General features: G+C 46.2%; 1 protein-coding gene across 2 annotated transcripts in view; it reads left to right on the forward strand.

Annotated features, from left to right (window-relative positions):
- GLRB (glycine receptor beta) overlaps positions 1–23,212 on the forward strand; it is a 202,013-nt gene that overhangs the window by 84,778 nt on the left and 94,023 nt on the right. For both annotated transcript variants that reach the window (XM_086962344.1, XM_086962345.1), the window contains exon 4: positions 2,651–2,718. In XM_086962344.1, coding sequence (XP_086818470.1) covers positions 2,651–2,718 — 68 coding nt within the window. The remainder of the gene's footprint in view (positions 1–2,650; positions 2,719–23,212) is intronic.

Genomic DNA, 23,212 nt, shown 5'->3' on the forward strand with positions numbered 1-23,212 from the left:
GCAGCCATAACTGTAACTGAGCCTCCCCTGGCCACAAAAAAGGAACCCATCTGGGGATGAATATGGGAACGAAGAGGGCAATCCTCCCTATTACCCAGTCTATAATGAATTCCGATGCAGTAGGCATGTCCAAACATCAGGCAGTTGCCTATAGTGCTGCTAGAGTGCAAACTTTTGATAAGGACGTTCCGTCAGCCTGCACCTTTTAATCTGATGGAGAACCCATCCCTCGCACAAGAACCTCCCTGCACCCCCCCCCCCCCCCCCCTCCCCGCCAGCAGGTGGTAACTTGTTAAAAATCCTCAATAAGTAGCGGAAAAAAGGAAGCGTGTCTAGGGCGTGGACATGGCTAAGTTTGACTGCTTCAACAGGGCCTTGCTCTCCTAGCCCTTACTCTCTGACTTTCCAGAGTTCCATTCCATGACCCTTCCTGGGGCTTTTCCGGGGGATATTAACCTCCCCTCGAATGGGGTGAATCCCAAGCAGAGGTTTCTCATTGGGAAGATGGAGACCAAGGTCCTTCCCAGTCATGGCGGCTGTCCCCAGACCTGTATACGACCATCTCAAAATCCCTTCTCACAGACACCTGAGACTTGCAGGACCCAGACAAGATGATGCTTCTCCGCTCTTCCGAATGGTCTCCATCAACCAAAATAGTATTGTGCATTGTGGGTCAGATGAGAAAGCTGCTGGTAATAGAATCTCTGCCTCGCCTACCGCAGGAGTACCCCTTTCCTTCTCTGGAGGGCAAGATAGCCTTAACTGAAATAGATGCTAGGATGGCAACCTTCTTGAGGCAATATATTAGAGAGCCTTAGAAAGGTATAGACCTCTTTTGGCGGTCTTACCAAGACAAATTGATGGGCATAACAGGACCCCTCACAAAAATCCTCAACATGGCTGAGAAAGCAAAACAGTATAATTTTCCTAGGCAACCCTCAATGTGCTCTGTCCACAGAGCAAAGGAGACCACTCCTGATAAATGTGGATCCCAAGCTCCTTGATCTTGCTTCATCCGAAACAGGCCCTGTTGCACATGGAAGACTTTCAAGCGATCCCTTTGTGATAGAATTGGTCGGGTTTGTTGCAACTTTTACTCAACTGGAGAAAAAGCCCAAGTATCAATGAAGTGTATTTTCCCCCCATGGGTTTTCTAAAGGGCCAGTCATGGAGGAGGGCGGCCGTCGGTACCACTTCATCCCACCCCATCAGGGGTCAAGGCTCTCGATGTGGTCAGTGGGAAGACCAATTTAACTTCGGATGCTTCTACTCTTGCAGAGGACCTCACCACAGGTGGCTCAATTTGCAGGCAATTGGGGAGGCCTCATGTCCGATGCATGGTTCCTCCAGACTTATGGGTTTCCATATCGAATATCACTGCTAGATGGATTAGATGGCTGATGTAGGAAGCTGGAAATTACGTATTTAAGTTCGGTGCATATTCCACTAGAGGTGCCTTGGCAGCAAAAGCCTTCTCATTGAATTCTGCTGATTGGTCCTCCGATTCTACCTTCAAATGTTTTTACTTTAAACCGGTGGTAGATGTGACATCCCTTGTGGTCAATAAGCTTTGAACAAGCTTAATCCTCTTCTTCAGTCCTTCCTTAGAATGAAAAATATCCTAGCGCTCCTAATGGAAAGTTTCAATTCTATTAAGGACTACAATGAAAGGATTATCCCACCCAAGATTTACTCCAGGTCCAGATGGAGAACAAATATTCGTGGTCCATGTATGGTAGTAAGTAAAGTTTTTTGGACAATTGTGAATAATTATGATTGTATAATGTATTCTGAATAATATTATTTATGGAGATGTTATGGTCAATATTAGTGTACCTAAAAATTATAAGACCTCCTGAGAGTCATATTTCTGGATATTTTGGTTTGTCTTCAGGGAATGAATCGAACAAGCAGGATTAACTACAGAGCAGGACTGGACCTTGGTTGCACGAAGAAAGAGGGTGTGTGCAGATAAAGGAAGGACTAGTATGGGGCTTGCTTTGTGTTGATTGGATAATGTGCTGTTTTTCCCTTAGGTTTCTTGGGAAAGAGTTTGATTGTGTTGTTTTTAAAGTGGCTGCTGTATAAATAAAGCGGAGAAAAAAGGCATAATCCTTGCCTCAGAGTCCTTAATAGAATTGAAACTTTGTTACGATGGTGAAGACATTTTTCCTTCTCTCGGAAAGAAAGCTATCCTTTCAAAGCAACTACTAAGAGAGTAATGCCAAGTAACTAAATGGTTGGCTTTGTTGGATCATTTTAACCAACCAAGTTAAAAAGAATTAATAGGCTACATGCAAAATCAAAGCCTGTTAATAACATGAATATAGGGAAGCAACTGGGACAGGATTCTCTTCTGTGTACACCTCGGTGGCTGCTACAGTATACACACAACTGTGCAAACAATTTAGATTATTTCTTTTTACCTGAAACCCATTCTGGTTGAGTCTGTCCCATGTAAAACAATGAAGAGTTTGTCCCTGTTTTCTGTTGTGTATTTCTGAAAACTGCTGTCATTACCTTCAGTTAATTAGTGACATTTTGGCAGACTCTGGTTGATGTGCTTCATAATTTGTCATATTCTAGGCAATTATTTTCATGATTGTGTTTTATATACTCTCTTTAATAATGTATTTATTTCCATCCTCAGGCATTCCTGTAGATGTAGTGGTCAACATTTTCATTAACAGCTTTGGATCTATCCAAGAGACCACTATGGTAAGACTCATTTTTTTATTTCAAGTTGACCTAAGCAAACCTTCAATGATTTATATTTTTTAAAACTTATTTCTCGATTAGGGACAAATCACTAGCCTGGTAAGAAGACTAGCCTGGTAAGAAGGGTTATTTGCGTCTCTGGACATGTCCTCTAAATTGAGTCCTGATTAGTATATTGATGTTGGGTGAGGTTGCAAGGGCTTAGCAAGGATTTCATTTAACTCTGCATACTGATCACACTTAAGGCTTGGCATTGACGTATACAAAAAAGTGATGGATGGAATGGTTGAATTAATCTTAGTCACTAATAATAACTGCATCGTTATTGTGCACATCGTTCCATCTCCATTTGGACCCAACCATATACATATTGGTCTTGACCCTACTCCAATAAGAAAAGTTCAGCCTGAACTGCCAAAACGCTGAAACGCAAGCAATTGAGAACAAGTTTCACCCTGATTGGGTCTCGTCAGTCGGGTGTAGCTTGGTTCCAGTGGCGCAATGAGCATTCAACATGCATTTGAGCTACGTTAAATAGGTGCAACTTAAGCAGAGCAGCATCCTGGAGAAGAAAGCCAGATGTTTCCACATACTGGAACACCCCCCCCCCCCCTATATCGCAAAAGAGTGACCGTCACTAAGAAGAATAGAATAAATGTGTAAAATAAGCAGCCTTTTGCAAGACGGATGAGATGAAAGATGTTGAAAGCGCAGGATGGACCGGATAGCATTAACTCGATCTATATTGCCTTATTAAAGAGAATAGTGCAGAAAAGAAAGACCCTTTATACCACCACATGCATAAGGAATACTTTAAGAAAACTGGTATTTTTATCCTCCATCATTGGTCCAAATGCTAACTGATTTCTTTTGGACTTCTAGCTGCAAATTACGCACCTTTTGATGATCCTCAGGTGTCACACTGGCTTCAGAAAGTTTTGCACCGTAACACTGCGTGCCGGAGGTGGCACCTTACGGCTAAGCGCACATGCCATTCCACTCTAGAAATGACTAGTGGGGACTATATAGGCGAGCCACTCGCACGCTGATGTCTGTTCCTTTCTTTCCACTCCGCCAGACGCATATCCTGAGTTTTGTCATCTCTCAAAGAACTTTTTGCTGAGATTTCTGACACATCTTCAAGTGAAAGGGGATGTAAACTTCTAAAGTGACAGGTTTTAATTTCTGTAAGGACTGTCATAAACATGTACCTGTCCCAGGCCCCCCCACCAGGTGTGCCTTTGGTGACTGGGGTCGAGCCACGACTCCAAGACCTGCGGACTCTGCGCCTCTATGAACCTGAAGGCCATCCATGAGCACGAGATGTCACTAACGTCACTAAGCATAAAAAGACGTAGCATTCGGACCACTTCAAGTCCAAGGCTTGATTTCGTACTCATTCCTGTTCCTATTTATTTATAAAGTTTTATATAACGCGAACTTGATCCCGAAGGATATCAGAGCGCTTTAAAATTTGAGGCAAAGGTAACAAATCAGAACATTAGTGTAACATGGGGAATTTAATGGGCATTAAATCGACTTGTACAAACAAAACAGCTCAATATAACCTCAGTGCACGAGTAGAGCTGACAGAGCTGCTCTAGAGGACAGTCTTTATTATACTACAAATCCTCAGGTCAGAGTCATTACCAGTTTCCTGACTAAGCATGTGGGCAATACCAACAATCCGATTCTCACTCCTGAAGTCGCACGACTTCTGAGTTGATTCCGCAGCTGATTCCAGTATATTCTGCACAGCAATGCTACGGTTCTTCTGATCTCTGCCGACTCCCTCTGGAGCACGTTCGAGCACACATGGAGCTGAGAGGTCTTATTCCTGAATTGCTACTGCCAGGTTTGGCCTCTGCGTCAGCAGGACATTCCATGCCACATCTGTGCTTTGCTCCAGTTCCGCCACCTCCCTCAGCGCCAGCTATCATGCCAGGCCTGGATATGTTAAGGCCAATGCCAACTTCGGCACCAGAAAGGACAGGTGACTTCCATTATCTTTTCCAATGCAACTCTATGCCTGTCTGACTTCGACTGACATTGCAACTGACTCTGACCGAGGTCTCGGCATTAGCTTTAACACAAGGCAAACCACATCCACTGCACTCCCTTTTTGGGATGATTTCTAATAATGCTGGCGACCAGGGTGATGTGTACACTTAGCCCTATGCCTTGGTCATGCATCCATGGTCCTGCATTGGGCGGCAGAAGTTATTGACCACCTTCCCACCATGAAGGCAAACACAAATATACTGCCCAATGACCTGCAGCCTGGCCAGACTGCTTCTGAGCCTCTTCCCATTTAATAAGGCCTTGACAGATACCCTCCTATGGGCTTGGGCTAAGCCTTTTACCTGTCCTCTGGTTAACCAACAGACTGCCAGGTGCCACCATACTACCCTGGATGACCCAGCCTTTTTGTCACATCACCCCTCTCCGAAGAGAGTCTTGTGATGAAGGCTTCCACTAGCCGGACTAACCCCAACAATTTCCCAACCACTCATCCTGAAAGCGAATCCAAAAGAGAGAAGACATTCAGAAAGAAGTTATTCTCATCAGCCAGCTTGGCCTTCCATTCAGTCAATGCCTCCTGTTTACTGGCTGCTACACCCATGCCCTTTATGACTATGTAAAACAAAAGGGGGTGATGGACGGAGTGTAGAACATTGCAAACACTAACCCCCTCTCAACTGATCTGCGTTTAATCCATCATCATTCTTTAGCTCACTCCGCCACCTCAGTTCAGACATGTCCTAGGATGCTTGTTTCCAGTCCAGGGAGGATTTGCCTTGGCAGTTCAGGTTGGACTGTTCCCATGAGGCCCAGGGTCAAGACTGATTTGCATATGACTGTGTTCAAACTGGAATGGCATGGTGAGCAAAAAACGATGGATTTAGGCCCAGATCTCTGTACTGGGGCAAATGTATGACATTGTTCTGCATCCTGACCATCAACTGTTTTTGCATTTGTCACTCCCAAGTGGGATGGGTATGCCCAGACGTGGGTCCCGTGCTCTCCATGCCACTGGAATCAAGTTATCCTGGCTCAAGAGGTGTGAAACCCTGAAACTGGTCCAAGGATGCTTGTTTCCAGTCCAGGGAGGACCTGGCTTGGAAGTTCATGCTGGACTGTTCCCATGAGGCACAGGATCAAGACTGATTTGCATATGGCTGGGTTCAAACTGGAATGGCATGGTGAGCAAAGACACAATGGATTTAAGCCCAGATCTCTGTACTGGTGTGAATGTATGACATTGTTCTGCATTCTGTCCATCAACTGTTGTTTTTGCCTTTATGACTATGTGGCAGAAGTGCTCCCTGGTGTTCCGGACGACGTTCATCCTGTCGTTTTACAGGCAATTCAGAATGGTTGAGATGCGGCCAAGTTGTCAATTTTATTATGGCTTGAACAGTACCGTATGGGCAGGCCATAAGTACAAGTGTTACCATTATTTGCCACATGTGACTATGGTCTTCTGGGGTTCTCTGGCGATGTGCAGTCCTCACTGAGGCTCATACCATTCAATGGGAATCGCTTGTTTGGGGACAAGGCTGACTCCGTTTTTGAGTGCTTCTGGGAGAGTAGAGCTAATGCTTGTTCTCTAGGCCTTTCTGCCTAGCCTCACCAGCAGCAGCAATTCCACTTCCTTTCATGGCTTAGGGTAAGGTGTACCTGACCTATCCCACCCTAGCGGGGAGCCCAGCAGTTTTGCAATCGAGGCCTGGTCTTCTCTGGATGGTGGTTTTGGACCTGCAGGAGGCCTATTCCCTATTCCGATCCTGCCGGGCTATTGGCAGTACCTGCATTTCGTGGTGGGATAGGAGCATTTCAAGTTCGCCTTTCTGGACTCATCAGCACACCTCGGGTATTCACGAAAGGGATGGTGTTAGCACACCTTCGGAGGTGGGATGCAATGACTGGCTGTTGAAAGCAGGCTTGCCTCAGACAGTCGTCATCCACCTCCAGACTAGGGTGAACCTTTTATCTTGGGGGTTCACTATAAACGCACACAAAGTCACACCGGACTCCTTCCCAGACGCCTCCCTTCATCTGGAAATGGTTCGGTTTTGTGCCTTTTCCCCAAGAAAAAGAGTTCAGGATGATTATTCTATGATCCTGATCTTTCACCCGCAGTCCTGGATCTTAGTGAGATTGACTCTGAAGCTGTTGGGACTAATGGCCTCCTGCATTCTGCTATTCAGCATGCTAGGTGGCATTTGTGCGCTCCACAGTGGGATCCGAAGTCCAGAGGGCCCAACATGAAGGGGACTTCTCCGTCCAGTTCCAGAGTTCGTAGTGGACTGCGAATGATCTGCAGTGGTGGCTGCTGTACCGAAATCGGGTTGGTGGCCGACCCCTCCCACTTCTCCCACCCAGATCAGACAGTTGTGACTGATGCATCGCTTCTGGATTGGGTTGGCCATCTGGAAGAGGAGGAAATCAGAGGCCTGTGGTCTACCGTCGAGTCCTGGCTCCATGTTAACGTACGGGAGCTGAGGCAGATTGCTATGTGGCACTGCAAAAAACAGGGAGGCATGGGGACTCAGGCCCTTTGCTAGGAGGCCTTGCGCCTCTGGAAATAGCTGGACCATCAAGGAAGTTTCCTGGTGGCGAACCACCTGACAAGATTATTGAATGCCAGAATGGATGAGCTCAGCCGTCAGCACCTACCGGATCACTAATGACTTCTACAGCTGAAGGTGGCGCAAGGTCTCTTCCACGAATGTGGAGAACTTTGCCTCAATCTGCTCCCCACTGCCAAGAATGCGCAATGTTGGCACACTCTTGATGTCAAAAGAGCTTTATTGTACTACATAGATGGAACCAAAGATTTTCACGAAACAACGGTTTGTTGCTTTTGCTCCACGTCGCTAAGTCAATCCCACCTCTAAATCCGGCATTTCAAGATGGATTGTTAAATGCTTTCAAACATGCTATGCAAAAGCTAAAAGAATGTTATCCATACCCCTTAGAGCGCATTCCACTTGCAAAATAGGGACCACTGTGGCCTTTTTATGTAACATTCCTCTTGCCGACTTATGTAAGGTAGCTACATGGTCTACACCAAACAAATTTACCGTACCCTATTATGTAGATGTGTTAGCACGCCAACAAACTAATGTAGGCCAAGCAATACTTAAAACACTGTTTCAAACAACTGCAACATTTACAATATACTCACCAATTTAGGAGTATACTGCTTTGTAGTCTATGCAAAACATGTGTATCTACAGCACACAAGCCTTGAACGGATTATGTTTCTTACCCAGTAAGCATCTGTTCTTGGCATGTAGAGCTGTAGATTCACATGCGCCCACCCGCGACCCTGGGCACCTATAATTGTTGCAGTTCTTCATTATTTATTCATACACATTTAAGTCTGTATACTACACTTACTTACTCCATTCTCGACCTCTTGCGGGAAAACAATTTAACCATGGAGTCTCTGCCCATGTGCACTATTACCGAAAGGAGGAGTCACCTTACCTTGTGACTGGGAAAAGACTTCATAGAAGAAAAACAACTTGCAAACATCCGGACCCAACACTAGATGACAGGAGTAGGCAAAGCATGTGAATCTACAGCTCTAGATGCCAAGAACAGATGCTTACTGGGTAAGTAACATAATCATTTTCCGATTTATGTAGTGGTTACTTTACTTAATCTGCATTACTCGATCTAATTCTCTTCTTCACTCTGTCACAAGCACTTAACTGTTTCTCTTGTAGCTTTTAATATGGTGAATTATTCTGTTTTACATTACGTTCTTTCTTCTTTGAGCATGTCACACTCTACGAGAGTTCAATAAGATAAGTACAGAGTCACTTTCAAACAGTTTCCGAGTAGGACACCTTTTCTGTTTTTCCATCTGGTTAAGTTTGTAGTTCCTTAGGGTTCAGTTTTGGGTCCTTTACTCATATTCCTTATGTAGTATTTCACCTTTCACTATTATTTCTACATTTCGTCTCCACTCGCTGTTTCATGTTTAAAAGACTGATTTTTCTTTTCTCCTTTTTTTTTCTTGTTTTCCTCCTTTACATTAACATGTCTCAACTTATTTTTTTGGTTGTAAAATCTTATTTACACACATTAATCCTAAAGAATGAGGGTCCAACTCTGTTGCTTCTGCCCCTCACCCTTCCACACCCACCGAGGTTTTTTCTTTCGGTGTTAATTCCAGTTTCTTCTTTTAACTGGAATTGTGGCTTTTTGTTTGAGCAGGCACTTGATTTTGATTACAATTTCCCTCTGTGGCAAGCATCCTCCTTTTCTATTGACATATTCTCCAAACATGAGTTTGTTCCTATTTCAGCTACTCTTCATCACTCTAAATACATATCTGAGGTTTTTTAGTCTATCCAAAAAGCTTATATTCCTCTTACTGAATTCTTTGCCTCCTCATTCCTGGATTTCTCCTCATCGTTATCATGTTAAGTATTATTATAATATTGCTCTTCTACTGTGAATCACATTTTGTTTTGTGTAGCATCTAGGTGTTATTTGATGACTGTCTCCCTTTTTCTATGTTATCTAAAATCTCCCTGCATTTCCTCAAAGCCTTTCTGTTCTGCTTTTCTGTCTCTCCTTTTGGTGCCATGTCCTCTCTGTGCATCTTCTCTATTTTGTTCCTTTGTTTTGCTTGCCAAAGAATTGTTATAAGCTTGCTTTCTTATTTGAGATCAGCTCCCTCGCTCAAGATTCTCAAGATGTTATTTAGGGAGCATCTTTTTTGATGTTCAAGCATGATTGAAGCGGTGCTGATCTAAAAAAAAAAAAAAATGTTTGTAGATGTTTTTATAATGTATAGCCCCTAGGATCCAATCGATTCAATAGTAAAGAAAGACCGGTATTGGAAATACAGGGCTTGGATTGGCAGTGCGGGTCAAGATGGTGTGAATGAAATGAATTTATGGTCAACTTTGAGAGTTGTGTTAGATCCCCTCCATGCTAGCACCTATACAGAAAGATGGTTTTGATACGTGGTATTTGCATCTGAGAATTCACAGCACACAGAAAAAGTAAAGACTATGGAGGAGATTTATGCAGGGTATCGCGCCACTAAAAGTCCAGGGGCATCATGACTTGTCTCTGTTACTAGTAAGAATCCTGTTCTTGAGCGTTCTTGTGGGTAATTTGTAGATTATTGTTCAAGTCAACTGCTTGTTCAAACTTGTGCGCCCCAGCCAGATCGTTGTTAAGGACCATTGAACACGCATGCAGTGGATTGTAAAACACCAGTTGGTCTGTATAGTATGCTGTCTCTGAAAAACACTGGGGCAGATTTTAAATGTAAATTATGTAATGTTAGGCCATGTTCAAATGGCTACCATTGTTTGAGGGTTCACTAGTTGCTTATACACCCCAGTCCAGTCCAGCTTAAATTATATGGTCTCTTCATGGCCACTCCGTGTTGTGGACAATATCTCCACCAAGGTGCCATGCAGCTTTTTCTATTGTGGTCCTGAGGGACCGAGGAGGTAAGTGGTCAATAGCAAAGCATGACCACAGAATTCTTGTAATGGTCTGCTCTCTGTTTGGTTGGAACAGTCCAACCCAAGATTGTAGACAGTGAAGTTGCTGTTTAGTATTATTTAGCAGTCTTATTACTGGGGCAAGTATAGGGAGGCAAATGCAAGCTTAGCTAAAGTTGGCTCTGCAGCAAGGACAGATCGGCAACAACTCAGAACTGCAATGACCCGTCTGTCAGGCTCACCTGAGTGGACTTGTGTGGCCTGTTACAATGGTGCTGCAATTTATGGGATACGTTACGACAATGTCCTATTGAAAGCGGGTGACTGTTTCACATCAAGGGTAATGTGCTTCCCATGTACTGTTGGCGAAGCATTTTACCATATCATACCAGGTGGCACATGGACATCGCGATTATTGCACGGTTAAAAAACTACCACTACGTCAAACGATTTGGGCTGACTGAAGAAAATCGGCATTGCATCAGGAGGGTGCTGCTCTTTCACTCCAGGGAGTGAGCCATGTTTATGTTGGGTTCCAAAGCCACGGCTCAACAAGGATTGGCTCATTTAGGTTGTTTCTGTGAGTTCCACGCTCGGTTGTCTGCATGTTTGAAATGGGGTGGTGGTAGGGTAGTTCTTTTGTTTTTAACTGGTGTAATGGAGTAGCTTCTTTCTGTCCATCCGGCATGTTTGACATTGTAGTTACTGCTGCTACCAATGTCACCCCACACTCAAACCTTGTGTGGAGGAGTGTGGAGCTCACATAACTTTCGAAGTGGTTCTGCGCATAATGGCTGTCTTACAAGGGGCATATCTTTTCCATCCTTGGTCTCCGTGAAGGCAAAATCAGAGTACTATCATTGTACCGGTGAAGTGTACAGCATGTTTGCTACGTGCAGGCATGTTTTCCACTCAACAATGTGGTAAGGAGCAGATCGTCTAGTTCGGGAATTCAAAACAACCACACAAACCATCAGTAGCTGGTCTCTGCTTTTTGTTCCAACAGCCTTCCTGAGTACTGTTAGAACTTATTCACAAAGCAGCAACTAGGAGGACAGGTCGAAATCATCTCTACAAGGCGTGTGGGTGAGCTACTGACTCAAATTTCTATCAAGTCTAATCTTTGTTTTCATACCAAAAGTGCACCTTCTGTGCATTGAAACTATTCTTCCCAAATTATTTACTCAGGCCTTCTGGGAATTGGAGAACGTTTTATACACTCTGGTTGCCAAAATATTCATGGAATTCCACGTACACAGAACCAGAAATGTAAAGCATTTGGATTAACCCTGGTTCATTTAGTAGAAGCAACAAAGGTCTGTGCAAGATGGATAGTGGCATGCCCTGCGCTAAGTCACACAAGTCTGACAGGCCATTGCAGGGCAAGTAAGAGCCGTATACAACTGAGGCATGTCATTCACTATTCACTGTATCCCATTCATGAATATATCTAAAGCAGCAATGTGCAGAACAACACAATCCTTCATGAGCCTCTGATGTTTGCCTGCCCAGTCGAGTTAAGAGACAGCCATTGGACAGGACTTGCCAGATAACCTCCCAGAATATGGTGACCCTCATTCATTTCCCATTTGTGCTTTGGCAGTACTACTTGGCGAGTCTTAATTTAAGCATGTGAATCAATGAAGGATCCAATACTGGAGAATAAAATGTTAGTTACTTGCAACTACAGTTGTCCGCTATTGGTATTGTTCATGGTTTTGCAGTTGTCTCCCTTCTTCCCTTATCAAGAAGTTCTTCCTTCAGTTCAGTTGGTTAGCTGTGAAAATGTGTCTGACTCTAGTAGAGTCCATGGAATATTTAACACCATCTATTCCTTTGATTATTACCAGCGACTAAGCCCAGTGCTTGGCACCCCAAACACCCATTCCTCACCACTGCAACTAATGGCTACTTGCCCCTACTGCCTGCAGGACACAGCTGACCTTTTGTTGTTGACCCAGCCTATACCTTCAGTTTTACTCTCCCCACATAAATATGACATTAAGGTCTGAGGAAGGATTCAAAAGAACAAACCAATATGAAAAGACAACACTTATCTTTGGTAACCAGGAAACTTAACTCCTTGGGCGCTCAACTCTAATCACGGGCTAAGTAAACACACAATTATCCAATTTTTTAGTGCTTCAAAGGGAGAAAAGATTGGTTACCAATTCAATCTTATTATTCCCAATTCAACTTTATTATTCCCCTCTTTCAAAGGGATACGTAAATGCATAGAAGTCACCTTGAGGACACTTCGTAATTCTATATAGTCTTTTATATTGTCCAAAAATCCAAGAAACTCTTTATCCAAGTTCAAGGTTTTAGAATCCGCATTTACGCAAGTTTGAGCTACTGGCACTGTAAATGACAATGCCTTTTATTTGTTTTGGCTTTTAAAACATAAATCATTAAAAAACCTAAATAAAAGGCATTGTCATTTACAATGCCAATAACTTAAACTCTCGCAAATGCGAGACCTATTGAATTCCAAATGCGAGAAGGCATGGCTACGTTGTTAACTCCAAGTTTGCTACAAGGTAAATAAACAAGCCGGTGGTCACAACTGGGCACGAGAGGCCATCCTCCAGTAAGAGAAACGCATGAAAGAAAATAGTGCATACGGATTAAAGAAGATGTACCGTTGTAACAACTGAAGTAAAAGGGAGAGTCCTCATGGGAGGTTACAAATGAAGACAAGTCTGTACTAAGGAGGGCCTAGCAGGCCTAATAACGAATCGGAAGCCAGCATTTAAAAGGACAATGACGCACGACAATAACAAATGTGGGCGGGGCTTCTAGTACATAATCAGTACAGCATGGCTCGTAGAGCAGCCCATGCGCTGCCCAGGCTCGTCCTAAAAAAGGTTTGCTTACACTGACCATCAATAGATATGTTTAGTTACCAATTTCAGAGATATTGATGCCATTTGTGTTATGTCTCACATGCGAGGTCCGGAGAATAGCTTAACAAAACTTGCACATTTCAGTTCGTTTTTTTCTTTTAGGGCAATATGGATCCCTTATTAAACCGTTTTTTGTGATTTTTAGTAAAGTATATCTGGAATGTTCTGGAATATCAATTGTCAATAACCAGTTGGTGAAAATGGTGTTGAGCAGTAAACTTCACTCTTGGTATAGCCTCACTAATTTACTCATGACTCCTAATCTGTGTCCCTTTGCCATGGGCAAGAAAACAATATGTCACCTGTCCATACAGGTTAGAAGATGAAAATAAATACATATTTTACAGCATTTCATTGCTGAAGATAGTGTTACATTTATAGAGTGTTGGTTCTAAGACTAATCCAATGTCTACACTTTTTGGTTCGAAGTGTTTAATACTTGCAGACTATTATTTAAGAGAGCGCGTTGTGTAGAGTTAAGTTTATATACTTAGCAGATGGAACAAACTCTTTGAACATTTGCAGGCTCACATTAAAAGTGGCAATAAACAAGGAGGAGAGCCTACCACAGAGGAAACGCCAAGTCCTTCCTCCATGCTCCAAGCCCCTTGTCCTCAACTGGAGGCTCAGGTGTATGCCCTGCCAATCCAGCGGATGATGTTGGTAGCATGGAGGAGCTTTTATCTGGACACAGGGGGTACAAACAGCCCGTACTTTGCTATTCTGGTCCATGGGACGGCCTTGAAAGTAGAGGTTGTGTATAGCGGGACATGCAGTTGGTGGCCCTGGTTTGTCATTTGGTATTGGTATTGTGTGAATAAGTTGTGACACCCCTTAATTGCGTTATTATAAAATGGCGCCACCCAGACACTGTCTTGTCTGAAGCTCCTCGGCTTGACTCCTCCACACAAGACCACCAAAATAGAGATAAGACTCCCTCCCAGCAAGCTAGGAACTGGGCTTGCTCAAATCGAAACGGAAACTGCCCTTCCCTGTTCTTAAAGCAACAACAACTAACAGAGGACTATCGTATCTATCTCCCCTATTTTGGCGGCCATTTTAGGCTGGTCTCTCTCTCTTTGGCGGCCATCATGGACTAGTCATTCTCACTATCTAACCAGACCCTAAGAACTGGCCATTTTAGACTAATCTCAACTACCTCACACTTTACATAGCTCTGTATCTAAACACTCGAGTGATTAAGCGTCTGCCTTTTACTGCAGTATTATGCTTCTATTTGTATTTTGTACATTTTTTTTGTAACCTGCACCCATCTCACTTTTTCTTCACCTGTAATGCACCGATCGCTACCTCATATATTTCTGGCTGCTCACTAGTGTCATTTTTGACCCATGTAGCTTTTTGTTTGCACCTGTATTTTGTTCCAGTATATCATCAGTATTTTACTTCTATTTGTATATTGTACATTTCTGTAAACTGCACCCATTTTACTTTTATGCCTGTAATGCACTGATTGCTACCTCATATATTTTGTACATTTTTGTAAGCTGCACCCATTTCACTTTCTATTCCTGGACTGCACCGATTGCAACCTCTTATATTTTGGTTATTTTGGCTTCTCACTAGTGTCACTTTTGTTCCATGTAACTTACTGTTTGCATTTGTTTTTGCACATGTGTATCACGATCGTTCACCCTCACATACCTACCTATACCGCCATCCCAACATGGATCCCATCGGCAAGCACACATATAAAATCAACTACTTTTCCACACTCGCCAAAAAAGCCGCTAAACGCTTTAAACACAACTTCCTGAGGTCCCACCCTGAAACCCCTTTTGCCGACACCTAGCTAACGATGAGAGTTCGGTCCTTTTACATAAGGACGTGGAAAGGCCCAAAAGGGGAGGCCCTTAGGCCTATATTCTCTATGTATGTCCTTAGGACATTACTTTTTTATGTACCGGAGGCTCCCGTCTCAGCGACGGGGAATGATTCAGGCATGTGAATCTATGAAAGACACCCAAATACTGGATAACTGCTGTTACAGGTAAGTAACGCATTTCTTCTCACCGGTCAATGGATCCCTGAACATCGATTTCATCTTCCACACCACACGCAGAGCTCAATGGAGAAAAGCGTTCCTCACCTTACTCACTGTCTCTACCACCAGGAAATCCGCTCATGGCCTTACTCTCTCCATCACACCATCCCAACTCTTCCCAGGCAGAACCACCATTACTATCTACAATAACGGGATTGTCCTAATTCAATCCACAGACAGGAACCTGGAACTACTAGACAACCTGTTCCCTACTTTCAAAGAGCACCTCTCCAATCCTCGGACCTCCACTCATATCTCCTCCAGTACTATCACCCCTGACTTCACAGCCCCCACCCACAACCCTTCTAACCCAGCTCAGCACCAGAACGACAAGCACCTCACCTCTACCCCTAGCACCCTAGTCAATCACCCACCTGCCGTAACCACCCCACACTCCTCAATCACAGACACAAATCTCTCCCCTTCATACATCAGCCGCCCCCCTACCACCAACCCTTGGACCCCCACTCATACCTCTCCCATTCCTCTCCCCTGACATCACAGCTCCCACCCACAACCCCTCTAACCTAGTTCAGCACCAGAACGACACGCATAACGACAAATCCCCCCCCCCCATTCTCAGTCCCCACTACCACCCGCTAACTAACTACGAAGAGCACACCACATCCATTAATTTAACTCCCCCCTCCCCACAACAGGACCACCCCCAATCCCATTTCCCCCCCACGCTCAGCCCCCACTACCCTAACTGCTCCCCCATCACCACTAACATACACTCAACCTCCACCCGGCTCCCTCCGCCTACCACCAATGCTCTCATCTACACCACCAACCTCCTCCCTACCTCATCCACACCCATCCCTCCCAACCCCCCTCTCCTCTCTAACACCAACCCGTACACGGACGCCACGGAGCCCTGCACGAACACCAACCCACCCCCTCACCCGCACGCTAATTCTCAGGTCGGTCACTCACCCATGATTTCCATCCCCAACACCAACACTTATCCCACGCTGGACAAGATTATGTTCACCCCCTCCAGCTTAAAGAAGACATTCACACCATCATAGAACTACTCCTCACACACCCCAGACACCCCTCACTCACCACTACCCCCCCTCCCAACTTGCCCCCCACCCTTCCGGATGACTCTCCCACTCTACAACCCCCTCACTGGACCGCGATCCCTGTCCACAATCGCAACAACCGCCCCCGTCGCCCATGCAACCCTCTTTCGGACCTCGACACACTCACCCTCCTCCGCTCATACGACCCAGCTCCCCTAAACCACACAACCGCCACTCACCTATCCATTCCCACGATACACTCAAATCCCCGTAGACCCCCCACACTAAACAACAGAATCTCCATCCCTAATAACCTTAGAAAAGTCCCCTCACTCTAGAACCCTCTACCTCCCCTGACACTCCCCGTCTCAAATGCACGCTCCTCAACTGCAGATCGGCCTCTAGACACTCCTCCGCCATCGCTGATCTCATCTTAACATTGGACCTTGACCTATTCATCATGACTGAAACCTGGCTAACCGAATCTTCTACACCTATAATGGACATTCTGGTTCCCCCAACTACCACATCATTAGACTTGACAGGTCTGGCAAGATAGGTGGTGGAATCGCATGCATATACAGGAATAACCTTTCTGTTCTGAAAGTCACCGCACCTTCCCTACCTTCCCCCAACTTCCTGTGAATACATCTGCCTCGATATCATCAGTGAGGGCAAACCGATATGCTCTCTTCACGGCATATACCACCCACCCAGGGACAACCTCACCTTCGCCCAACAAATCATGGATATGATCTCGACCAATTCCGGAAGACAGCTCACCCAAATATACCTTGATGACTTCAACCTCCACTGGAACGATCATAATGATGCGGTGGTAAATAGTCTTTAAAATTTCCTCAACGCCCTTGACCTCACACAATTATGCAACAGCCCGACCCACGAGAAAGGCTCTATCCTCAACCTTATCTCCAAAGAGGACGCTATCCAACTTGAGTCTATTCAACCCTGTGACTGGTCAGATATCATATTGTCACATTCTTCATCAATGAAAAAGTCAAATTCAACACGGTTCAACCCTCCAAGCCTAAAGTTTGGAAAAGAGACCTGAAAAAACTCAACCCAAACTCCTTACCCCCGAACAGCTGCGACCTCCTACCAGCGCTACGGACGTCCAGTCCTTGACTGACCACTATTTCAACGCCATGACCTCAATAATTAATGAGGCTGCACCCATGCAGTTAAAAAGAGTCTCCGCTAAAATCTCCAATCCATGGTACGACGGGAGTCTCAATGAGGATAGACGAGCCATGCGAATGGCAGAGCGCACCTGGAGATCAGCTCCCTCTGCACTGCACCTAAAAACCCTGAAGGAAAAGAGAAACGCCTACTTCAGGAAAATAAAGCGCTCAAAATCAGCCTTCTTCAGCCTCCAGCTCGACCAAGCAAGAAACCGTCCGAGAAAACTGTTTGAGCTAATCAGAACACAATCTAAGGAACAACCCCAACCACTCAGCACTGTGCGCGAAGCACCCTCCTGTGAAGACTTTGCGGCTTTCTTTATCCAAAAAATTGACAACATAAAGAGTGATCTCCTCATTGACGCAAGCCTTTACTCCAAACCCCACTGCATAGCACTCACTGAACCAAAAAACAATGCTACATGGTCATTGTTAGAACTGGGGGTCTCTAATTGGCAGAGGTAGGTACCACTGTCCAAATTGGGACCCTTGCTTCTAGTCAGGGCAAGGAGATAACCCTCTTAGATAACCCCTGCTCGCCCTCTAGGTAGCTTGGCCTGAGCAGTCTAGGCTAACCAGAGGCAATGCGTAAAGTATTTGTACCAACACTCACAGCAACACAGTAAAAACACCACAAACTGATTCCACAACAGTTTAGGAAAATAAAGATAATTATTCTAAACTACACAAGACCAAAACGGCAAAAATCCAACATACTAAGTTCAAGAATATGGTTTCAAAAGAGTTCTTCAGGTTGTAATCAAAGTTCTTTAAGTTGCGTTAAAATAATCCACAGATGCGTGAAAAGTTCACAGTTGCGTGACGTTTACTCCCAGTACCTTTTAGATGCAACAAAGTTCCACAAGCAGGAAGCTGGTGCGGTGGAAAACAAGCGATGCGTTACTCCTGAGACCCTGGGGAGGCGATGCGACAGCCCCGCTGCAGCAGCGAGCGTGTTGCGACGAATCCGGTCTGTATGAGGAGGAAGGCCACTTGCGTGGATTCCGGTGCGTAGGTTCCGTAGGAAGTCTGTTCTCGCAAAGGCACGATGCGATGATCTCGTAGGGGCTGCTACGATCTCCGGGGCGACGATGCGCGGTCCAGCGGTGATCCTCTCTCTCGCAGCTCCTCGATGCGATGGTTCTGCGACGATGTTTGCAGCGACGTGATGCGGTCCGCAAGCAAGCGGTGCAACACTTTTCAGCTTCAAAAGTCTCCCAAGCTTAGTTTCAAGCTTCCCAGCTCAGGTTCAACTTCCAGAGGCCCCACAACTGGATCAAGCACTCTAGGAAGGACAGAACTCTCTCAGCAGAGTTCAGGGAAACTGGGGGTGAAGTCCTTTTGTTCCTGGGACTTCAAAAACAGGGAGCCAGCTCTTCTCAGGCCCTTGGAGATTCCTTCAAGACAGGGGACACAGCTCACAGCAAAGTCCTTCTCCTCTCCTTGGCAGCAAAGCAACAGCAGGTCAGTCCAGCAGAGCAACAGCAGGACAGTCTTCCTTCTTCAGAGTCCGCTTTCTCCTTGGCAGAGGTTCTTTCTTGATTCCAGGATGATCTAATTTTCTGTTGTCAGGGGTCCTGTACTTATACCCCTAAAGTCTTTGTTCTCTCTGTGCATGTGGGCCCTGAGCCCGGTCTGAACCAGTTCTGGGTGGATCCTGAGCACTTTGTTGTACTGGCTGCATCTTTCCTTTCAGAGTGAGGGGCAGGGTCCTCAGCCGCCCAGCAGGAGGTGGAGCCAGCATTGTGGCAGGCAGGCACAGCCCTATTCAGCCCAGGTGCTAACTCCTCCCACCACTCAGGTTGCAATTGCATTCATTCAGCCTAGTGCTGACTCATCCAGCCTCTGGGGGAATTCCCCAGCCCCTGTCACTCACAAACCAGACAGTCAATACACAAACAGGCCCAGGCACACAGAAGGGTCAGACAAGAGAACAGCAACTTTCTAAAAGTGCTGTTCTCAAACACAGGATTTAAAAACCACCTTTCCTAAAAGATGTGTTATTAAATTCTGAGTTCAGGGATACTAGATACTTATGTCCTATCTTGTTCCTATGGGAAGAAATGCTGTTAACCACTGTAGCCAGCATCCCCCATGTTAACCTATGGAGCAAGATAGCCTTACAATAGTGAAAAACGAAAATGGCTGTAATTCACTACCAGAGCATGTCACCTGCACTAGTACATGCTCTAACTTTCACATACACTGCACCCTGCCCAGGGGGGGTACCTTGGGCCTTCCATAGGGGTGATTGATGTGCACGAAAAGTGAAGGGTTAGGCCTGGCCAGTGGGGACACTGACCAGGAGGACATGGCAGTTCTAAACTGCCCGTAGGCACTGCAGTGGCAGGCCTGAGACACCATTTTAGAGCTACTCCTGTGGGTGGCACAATCAGTGCTGCAGGCCTACTAGTAGCATTTGCCATCACCAGCCCTGGCACACCCAGTGCACTTTACTAGGGACTTCATGGTGATACAAATATGCCAAACATGTATATCCAATCAGAATAACAATTTACATAGAGAGCATATGCACTTTAGCACTGATCAGCCGTGGTAAAGTGCGCAGAGTCCTATTGCCAACAGCCACGGGTCAGGAAAAATAAGGGAGGAAGAAGCAAAAAGTTTGGGGATGACCCTGCAAGAAGGGCCAGTTCCAACACACCCCCCTTCCAGCCTAAAGCCAGGGTAGACCAAACGATACCTCGATGGGATTCCCTGCTTAAGGCGATAGAACACGGAACCTGGCCCAAACGGCAGGGCACTATTCCTGTTCTACGCTTTCCTGAACCTAGTTGTATCACTCTATCCATACTCTCAGGGTCCACCATGCCAATCCATAATGAACCCTTCACCTCACCTGTGGACACCACCTGTGCAGCACCTAACCTTAATTTCCTCACAGGTGTGTCCCAACAGACCAACAGCAAGCCACAGTGACCACCAACAGTGATCAGGGATGAGACCCAGGCCTCATGCCTCTCATGGCTCTCAAACCCCTGTGGCATCAGAGGGTGGGGGGGCAGTAGCCCCAGGTGCTTGGCACCCTTTGTCCACTCTCTCTCTTGTCAGTTCAGGTCTGACACTCTGGCACTGACCCACCAGTCCCGGACCTGTATCCGTCCACCAAGACAACCAAGAACACAACTGTCCTACCAGTTCAGGACCTCCCTCCAGCAACTGGTCTCCCAACCTAGGGTTTAACCCCTCAGGTTGCACCGGGGTCAGAGGCGAGTGCTCCCTCCCTCTGCACCCCCTTCCAGAGCGCTGCACCCTTCCTACTGGAGGGGTACCCCTGGGAACCATATCGGTCAGGACACTGGTTACAGATGTCCTCCCTTCCAGGTCAGGCAGATCCTGAACCTGATCTCCCAACCCAGGGACCAAAACCTGCGGTTGTGCATTCGCCTGGCACGCCAGGACTTCTGGGGACTCACATAGTACCCCCTTGAGGGTGACACACAACTCATGTGTCCTGTGACAGTCTGCCTGGCGCAGATCTCCCGACCCCTGTCCACCTGACAGTGCGGGAAGATCCCCCAGGACAGAAGTGGTGTCACCATGGTCACTCCTGGGAGACTCAGCCCTTCTGACTGGTCCCTGACCCACTGGTTCTCCCACTCCTTCCCCCTCCTCAGTCTGGACTTCTGTACCCTCCCAAATGGAGCGGCACTGCCAAACACCAGAACTGATGGAGGCCTGGTTACAGGCACTCCCCGTTCAACAGACACTGGGAGATCCTCCTCAAATGGCCTACAAGTACAGTCTAGGTCCCCAACCTGGTGTTCCCTTAAGGAACCCTCCAGGCCCTGAGACTGGGTTTCGGGCACCGTGAGACACACCGTCCCACACTCATTCCTTCTCCACTGAGACCGGACATGAGCCCCTACACCCCTCCCACTACACTGGGACCTAACCGGGCTACACTGAACCTCTTCCACCTCACAGGTCTGGAAGATATCTAAGCCACTCCTTTTGGGATCACTCCCCAATGCCTCCTCAGACTCTCTGGAATTCACCAACAGGTCTGCCTCCAATGCAAGCTCTCTGGGGGTCAGAGAACTCACACTCCACCGGGTGTTGGCATAGCTCTGGAAAACAGGGACTTAAAATATGCTCTCCATCAAATGAATCACACATCCCCCCACAGTTGGTAACCACGCTACCCTTTGCCTCACCCTCCAGTGCCTCACACAAGTACCCCACACCACTCTCCTGAGACTGGCAAGACAGTATCTGACTGTCTCTGTCACACAACCCACACTCTTCCGGCTGGTCTTCACACACGCACACCAAGGTTTCTACCACGGGGGAATCCCTCTCCCTGTACCTCTCATCTAGAGTCAGTAGAGTGTCCCTCCCGCCACTAGGAATATGGTCCCCTGTGCCAGTCCCCCAATCTACTTCAGGGACACTGCACTCCACTGGAACTACATCATAAACCTGAACCCCCTGGTGTATGTTGACCCCCTCCCTCAAGTCAGGCATCTCTGGGTGTTTGTACCTTTCTCTCAGCACTAGATATCATAACCATGCTGCCACCATCTGAGCTGGACTCCACCTCCAACTCAGCAAAGCTCCTCTCTTGAGCTACCCATGTTTTTTCTTCAGCTGAGACCCTCATGGCCTCACGCCTCTTGAGCTCCATCTCAAGCTTCCTCATTCGTAATTCATGGGCCAAGGACAATTTCAATTCCTCCAGGGCACGGGCATGTTTGCTCTCCTCCGCCGCCCTTTCCTTTTCCATTTGCTTCATCTTCATTTTAAGCCTCAACATTTCTAATTTATGATCTCTAGCCCTTTGGTTTTCCTCCAACTCCTCTGGGGGAAAACTTTCAGCTGAATGGTTGCTGCCAGCCCTTGAGGCTGTTCTGAACACAGGCAGATCCTGTGGCCTGAAACCATCCCTTTGTGCATCCGCATCCACTTCTGCATCATCTGTCTCCCCAGCCTTTTTGGTCTCCCACCAGGCCCTTAAGGCATCCTGTAGCTCCTCCTTCTTGGAGCGGCGCTTCATGGGGCATCCAAAGTTCCTGCAGAACTGCCTGAGTTGACCTACTTTGTAATCACTTAACATTTCAATATCAAACTCCAGTTCTGCAACATCACTTGCTGGTTTACCCTTCTGAGACATGATGCTTGGATTCTTTCAGGGTAACGATCAAAAATAGAGCCAAAAATAAAAAATGTAGTATGCGGTGGCGTAGTGGTCTGCACTCACTAGTGATGTACACCAATTACTGTGGGTCAAGTACAAATACAAGTTCAAATCCCACCGCCTGACCACCAATGTTAGAACTGGGGGTCTCTAGTTGGCAGAGGTAGGTACCACTGTCCAAATAGGGACCCTTGCTTCTAGTCAGGGCAAGGAGATAACCCTCTTAGATAACCCCTGCTCGCCCTCTAGGTAGCTTGGCCTGAGCAGTCTAGGCTAACCAGAGGCAATGCGTAAAGTATTTGTACCAACACTCACAGCAACACAGTGAAAACACCACAAACTGATTCCACAACAGTTTAGGAAAATAAAGATATTTATTCTAAACTACACAAGACCAAAATGGCAAAAATCCAACATACACAGTTCAAGAATATGGTTTCAAAAGAGTTCTTCAGGTTGTAATCAAAGTTCTTTAAGTTGCGTTAAAATAATCCACAGATGTGTGAAAAGTTCACAGTTGCGTCACGTTTACTCACAGTACCTTTTAGATGCAACAAAGTTCCACAAGCAGGAAGCTGGTGCGGTGGAAAACAAGCGATGCGTTACTCCTGAGACCCTGGGGAGGCGATGCGACAGCCCCGCTGCAGCAGCGGG

The sequence above is a fragment of the Lissotriton vulgaris genome, chromosome 3_1, assembly GCF_964263255.1.
Source record: "Lissotriton vulgaris chromosome 3_1, aLisVul1.2, whole genome shotgun sequence".
NCBI lineage: Eukaryota > Metazoa > Chordata > Amphibia > Caudata > Salamandridae > Lissotriton > Lissotriton vulgaris.